At 36.8% G+C, this 7,004-nt stretch overlaps 1 protein-coding gene across 1 annotated transcript; it reads left to right on the top strand.

Moving 5' to 3' along the window:
- The first annotated feature begins 4,673 nt into the window (after positions 1–4,673).
- Positions 4,674–5,477, top strand: LOC129246269 (translocon-associated protein subunit delta). Its single transcript, XM_054884960.1, has 2 exons — positions 4,674–5,070; positions 5,149–5,477. The coding sequence occupies exons 1-2, from the start codon at positions 4,819–4,821 to the stop codon at positions 5,407–5,409; spliced, it is 513 nt and encodes a 170-aa protein (XP_054740935.1). The 5' UTR covers positions 4,674–4,818; the 3' UTR covers positions 5,410–5,477.
- The last annotated feature ends 1,527 nt before the right edge of the window (positions 5,478–7,004 follow it).

Genomic DNA, 7,004 nt, shown 5'->3' with positions numbered 1-7,004 from the left:
CACAACTTCTTTCTAAGAAAAGCGCAAGACAGATGGAGGTCTGCCTCATCGTGTGCCATTTCAAAAGCACTATGGCCTCAATATGACATAAACAGAACGCTTAAGGTGATGGGAACTCCCCGCCATTCAATTTCCAAACTCATTGCGGTGATCACTGGCCACTGGGTGATCGGCACTCACGCGGAGAAGCTTGGAATTCCGTACAACCCCCATTGCAGAAGCTGTGGGGATCCTGCAGAGAAAGAGACTGTGGAACACTTTTTCTGCAGATGTCCGGCATTGGCGGCTAGGCGCTTGAGATTCCTCAGCGTCCCCTTTGGGGATGACTTGATGAAATTCTCCAGCCTAGATCCCTTTTCTCTCCTCCGCTACATCAACAGCACCGGATGGCTGTAGACGGGCTTATCTCCTCCCTTAATCCTTTCACAGGTAGTGGCCCACTTTATGGTATCAAAACGGCACGTAAGTGCTACTTGTAGTGTACCTGGGGTACTCTTGCCATCTTACCTACCTACCTATTTGTGTGACGTCACATGGCTATGGTAAGCAAGCCATAATCAATGCGTACACAAAGCAGCAATTCTCTTGTTGAAGTGAGCACTTAGTTTGTCAACCACCTATTGGTTGTTCTCATTTGTATAGATTTTGCTGCCTATGATAGTCAGAGCTGAAAAGTAAATGTGCAAAGTCCCCCCCACATCTCAAGTAACGTCAATAGACGGAACCTTGAGTTGACTGCGGTCGCGCAGTAAACTACTGGTTCAAATCGTAATGGAGATATGATGCGGTCGAAATTGTTACAAAAAATATAGTTACAATATAAAAAAACTTCAACAAAACTGAAATTCAAAATTTTAATAATTCGGTGGTTTTTATTAAAAATAAACGTAATAATAATAAAAAATCGCCCTTATTTGGGCTTTCTGAAGAATAGTGCTGATAAACCCTTAAATAAGCGGCATAAACGCGAAGTAGGTTACAGGTTTTTTAAATAGAATTCAATGTAATGAGCTGTGCAAATCCAAAAAGTGTTTGCAAATTATACACAGCCTCAGAATGGCCACTTCCTAGAAAGTGACCATGTTAAAGGAGCAAGTTGAAAGCTTTGCTTGGGAATTAAGAAAACTAGTTCCCAAAGATTTTCTTACTACGCTGGCTCTAAACTTCTTCGACTTACTGCAAGGTTGTGTTACAAAAAAACGACTAATTCAATTCCTATTGCCCTTCAGCCTTTTGCTTTATTTGACAAAGTCAAGCTGTAATTAGTATAGAATTCTTAATTTAGGACAGCAGTTGGTTAACGAAAGTATGTCATAAGTTGGCAGGGCAAGATATCGTGACGGATGCTCAAGTGCACATACGGCTGCTTGTAGGTAAATACATACACACAAAGCAAAACAAACGCGATGTCACCATGAATCTCTGTGAGCGGTATTTTTTAGAGCATAATTTCTGCAAATATTTGTAAAGACAGAAAATCAATGAAATTACCAATATTTGGCTTTATTAGCTTGATTGTTCTATTCCATTTAGTGCTTATCAATAATTTCTGTACACAACTAATGCTGCCTAGTGGTTCTGTGATGGTCAGTGGAGATATTCATGAAATAGTAAAGAGCAGTTAGTTGAATCGGCGATTAAGCCGCTTTTCTTGTAACGAAGGTCTCAGCATAACCCCGACAGTCATTTAAAACCCGCTTACGAGGAAGCTGTAGTTGTTGCAATTTAATGGATTTAATTTCTTGCACACTTCTTGGTTTAATATAACTTTATTGGAGTTGGATTGATCAACGACAAAGCCTGAGCAGCCATTGTGTATATATATATATATAATTGGCGCGTACACCCGCTCCTCCTCCTATTTGTGGTGTGCGTCTTGATGTTGTTCCACAAATGGAGGGACCTACAGTTTCAAGCCGACTCCGAACGGCAGATATTTTTATGAAGAGCTTTTTCATGGCACAAATAGACTCGGAGGTTTGCCATTGCCTGTCGAGGGGCGACCGCTATTAGAAAAATGTTTTTCTTAATTTTGGTGTTTTCACCGAGATTCGAACCGACGACTCTCTGTGAATTCCGAATGGTAGTCACGCACCAACCCATTCGGCTACGGCGGCCGCCATTACGGTTACAACATGAAATATTCCCTACAAATTTTTTAGGAAGTGGCAGTTGTTCCGGGATCATTGTAAAGACTGTTATGGGAATGACCGTTTAACTTTCGTATACTTTTTCTTAGAAAAAGTTTTTTGTAAAAGCGAGTGTAATTCTGCCATGAAAGAGTTCCTCATAAAAACCACACAAATAGGAAAGCAAGCGAAGCTTTTGGCACTCGGAAACGGAAATTGACATATGTATAGCGCTAAACCGGCAGACTGGCCATAATTAGGCAGCAAAGAGTTGTATGTACAGAGGTAAAAGTTTAAAATTTCAAATATTAATTTGCCTAAGAGTCAAAATAAAAATTTTTATTTTTTACTACAATTTCATTTGATTATGTTTTATATACCTCAAAAAAACTTTTTAACACTTTATAATATAGAATTTTTACTGCATTTCAAATTGAGATTTGCATGCATTTCATTGATGAGATATCGCAGTTCTGCTATCGATTATTTTCAGTTGTGATTGCATGCACCAGTGTTGTCGTGGCTGAATTGTTGGGCGAAGTGAAGTAGCAAAGAAAGTGAAGGCTTGGAGAGATTGTGGCTATTAACCCCTTGAACGCAAATGACGAGTCAAAGGCCGTCATAAACTTTCCTGAACAAACTGACAATAAATATATATATATAACAATAAACATTCATATACAGTTTGTCAAGAATATATTTGCATAGTGAAGAAAAATTTTAAATTTTAGCTTTGATCGACAATTCCAACAACAAATAAAGCATCAAACAAAGAATTTATACACACATTCCATTACAGAACTTGTCTACGATTATTAGGCGCCAACAGGTATTAAATAAACACACACACTATAAAAAAAGATGTTTACTCTATTTAAAAAGTGTCAAAAAAATCTTTGCATAACTGATCAAAACAACAAAATATGCAGTTATTTTCCGCGAATTTCATTTATTTGGGTTTTTTGCAAATGGTATGGAATGTGAAAGGGGTGAGAAATTATTTAGTTATAACGTGATTGTCTTCAGTCCTACAAGGGATCTCAGATTTGATTAAAAAAAATGCCAGGAAAACGAGTTTCAAAAAATATTATTCAATTAGTGTATTTCAATCACTACAAAGGCAAATTAGCCAGAGAAATCACCGATATGTTCTCCCTCAAAATTAGAACTGTATATAATATCATAAACCGTGCTGATAGCTCTACAACTGCCCCAAAGTTATTGATACTCGCGCCCAAAAGTCCCGTCATTAACCCAATCGGAAATTTATGGGTTCATTTAAAAAGAAAAGTAGGAAACAGATCGCCAACTAATAAAACTGAATTAATAAGATTCATCAGAGAAGAGTGGGAAAAGATACCATTGGAATATGATATTCCGAAACTAATTAAATCAATGCGAAGTCGTCTTCAAGTGGTAATTGATGCCCAAGGAAGGCATACAAAATATTAACCCCAAAAGACCAAAAATTCCACCAACTGTGCAAACACTTTTTTGACAGCAAAGAAATTGAAATTTTTTTCTGTTTTAGTATATATTAACATATTATTATCGTCATAGAAGTTTTTTTATTTAATATATTGGAAAACATGTTTTTGTAAAACATTGCTAAAAAAAAAGTTGTTATTTTGATTAAAATCCAATGCATTTTTCGATTTTTTCCTTTTTTATTTTCATGTGCAAAGATTTTTTTGACAAACTGTAAATGTGTGAAACAAATATTTATTTTCAATAATAACAAATTATTTGAACAACAAAACCATAAGTTTCTATATCAATCCCTCCTCTTAAAACTAAGAAAATTAAATCGTCTGCCAGAGCAGGGCTGACTGAAAATAAATTGGCGTTCAAGGGGTAAAGCAAACATATTTAGATTCATAAAAATTGAGTACTTTTAGCAGATGTATTCATTTAGTTAATTTATACAGCAGCTGTTGAGATTTTAATGCAAGCATAATTCAATTTAGATTTGGTATGTGTAACAGTACATACCATATTTTGAAGAAAATATTTTTTACCATTAAGGTTCGCTGCATTATCGATAAATGTTTGCGCACATAACTAAGTGGAACGCAAATACGCAGAAGTGAAATTTCTACCGTTGTACAATTCGGCGGCATCATTTGATTTTGAAATTAAAGGCTTATTGGTAAGTTTAAAAAAATAAAAATAAAATATTGGTAATTAAAATTGTGTTGCTACTAATTACTAAAAGTGTTTAAGAACTTTTGCCAACCACATATATGTATTTGGTATATCCAAGGAGATAACTTGATCTGAAAATATTATTTTCATCAAAGTTTGTCATAAAAGGCTGTAAAATAGTGGAGTAGGAAAAGTGCGTGTATTTAATCTAATTTTTTTTGTGAAGCATGAACACTTCATTAACTTTTTTATATATTATATTTGAGTGAGGCTTTTTTTCAAATTCTTGGTATTACGAGTTTCTCAGCACTCAAGCATCACAATATTTAAAAATGACTTGGCAGCACTATTTCGTAGTTATTTTCGAAAAATCGACGACGTCTTCGCCGAAGTTTGCGGTGCTGCACGACGTGGCATGACGTTTGTGATATACAATTGTCAAATTTGTTTTCTAGTGAAAGCAGTGCTGGTTTGTAACATTTTAAATCGGCATTTCTTCTAAAACAGCTAATATTCCTTTAATTTTGAACAAACGCCAATAAACATGTCTCGTAATCTTGTTACCATATTCATTGTGTGCCTTTGCTGGAGTGCTGTTCTTGCTACCGCCTGCAATAACGCCGTAGTTAGTCCTGTAACTTCATTCAGCACTCAAGATGCTACAATACTTACACAAGTAGCTCATGTTGGTGAATTCTCACTAAAGTGCTCAAACAATGTACAACCAAACCTTTTTGCTGAGTTTGCTTGTGGAAAAATTGTACCAGTCGCAAAGGTTGGCGACGATAAATATCAAGTAAGTTTGCTGCTTTTAAAAATTGTAGTCTGGAATAAGTAGCAGTTGTGATGTGGCACATTTCATATATTATTGCAGGTTAGCTGGACACAGGAAATCAAAAAGAGCAGTGGCGGTAAAGTTGTTGTGCGTTTGTTCGATGAGGAGGGCTACGCCAACGTACGCAAGGCGCAACGAGATGGTGACAAAGTGGCAAATGTAGAATCGCTTATTGATATTACCATTGCTACTAAGGGAGCCTACAAAGGTCCCTGGGTAAAAGCCGAGTTGGTAGCTGCCTTGGCTGTTGGCGGTATTGCTTACTTTGCTTTCACTACAAAGAGCAAAGTGCAGGGTTAAAGAAAAGTAGCAATATAAGCGATTCAATCTCGCTTGTTGAGATTCATATATATTGAATGAAATTCATTCAACTTCCGATCTAGAGATTACTTATGGCAGTTTTGTACCATCTTGCATCTGAATTAATTTAATTTTTATGTATAATTCTGGAGAAACCCATTCGATATATAGATAAAGAAGTGTGAAAATAAATGAAAACTACCAAATTTTTGATGGCTCAAATTCTTTGGTACAATAGCGGTAAAAAATATTTAGGCATGCGTATAATTCAGGCCGGACTTCTTGTTCAATGTTTGTTGGCTTAGATTTTCTGCTACAATGAGTATAGACTAGACTGTTTTGTCCATATGAGCAGGCGCTTATTTTTGTAAAATTTTATTTTGTCATTATTTGTATTAATGATTTTTTAGATATAGGATACGGTACACTAGACAGGGCTAGTATACTGGGGTGGCAGCCCTTGGTCGGGGAAAAACCCGAGTCATTCCGGTAACGTAGAACCGGCTGCCATGGGAATGGTAGACCCTTACCACCTTCTTAAGCTCCCGACCTCCGAATGCCGTTATCGGAGTCCAACCACCACCTATTGCAGACGAAGAGCTCTAGCTTCCCCGAGAGTCCCGCCTAACCTTGGCACAATTACGTTCTGGATACTGTAGCAGCTTAAACTCCTACCTATCCAGAATCGACCCCGACATACTAAACATATGTCCAGCATGTCAAGGCACCCCGCACGACACTAACCACCTTTTCACATGCCCCATCAAACCCACTCATCTAACACCTCTCTCCCTCTGGACCCAACCCGTCGAAACAGCTAGTTTCCTGGGCCTACCGTTAGATGAGCTAGACGAAGACGACCGGTAATTACACTACACTGACAGGGCGAAGATACTGCTACAACAACAACAACAACATTTTTTAGATATAGACTCGCTTGTACTACACTCACCAACTATATGTTGCATTGCTTTTGGTATTTAAAAAGACCGGTTGCAGTCTAGTTATTGCCTTCATATCGTCCATTACACAAATGAAAAAGGAACTTGAAGCAAAAAAAGTCCTGGATAGGGCGTATAGTCTATATTTAACAAGTACTGACTTCAAAAAACGTATGAAACCATTTTCCTTGCACATTTATAATTTCACGTATCTTTAGTATATTTTGACGTACGTTTTGACGATACGATTTTGTTGATCAACCCACAATTTCATTTCCATCCAAACTCGAATCCTCGTTCACACGAACTTCATTTCTCGTAAATCTTACTTATTTTATAAATTTTTTTTTTTAATAATCCTCTGCGACCTTCAATTTCAAATTGGAAAAAACCCTTAAAACCGTCAATATGGGGAAACCTATGATACTGGTTTTCTACATGTAAACCACTTTCAGAAAAATTTGGCTTCATCAATTCCCCAGCCGTCTTTTTCGGTTCAATCTTTAATTCATTATTTTCCACAATTTGAGGAGCTGTAGAAACTGGCAAGAGGAGAAGACGTTTTGGCACCTTCTGTGTCAAATTTATCCTAGATTTATCATTTTAAGTAGGCAAATTTAAATGAATTGGAAGGTGTCAGTACTGTGGAAATCA

This window comes from Anastrepha obliqua, chromosome 4 (assembly GCF_027943255.1).
Source record: "Anastrepha obliqua isolate idAnaObli1 chromosome 4, idAnaObli1_1.0, whole genome shotgun sequence".
In the NCBI taxonomy this organism is placed as follows: Eukaryota; Metazoa; Arthropoda; class Insecta; order Diptera; family Tephritidae; genus Anastrepha; species Anastrepha obliqua.
Note: the sequence above shows the minus strand (reverse complement) of the source record. Positions and strands in the feature narration are given on the sequence as shown.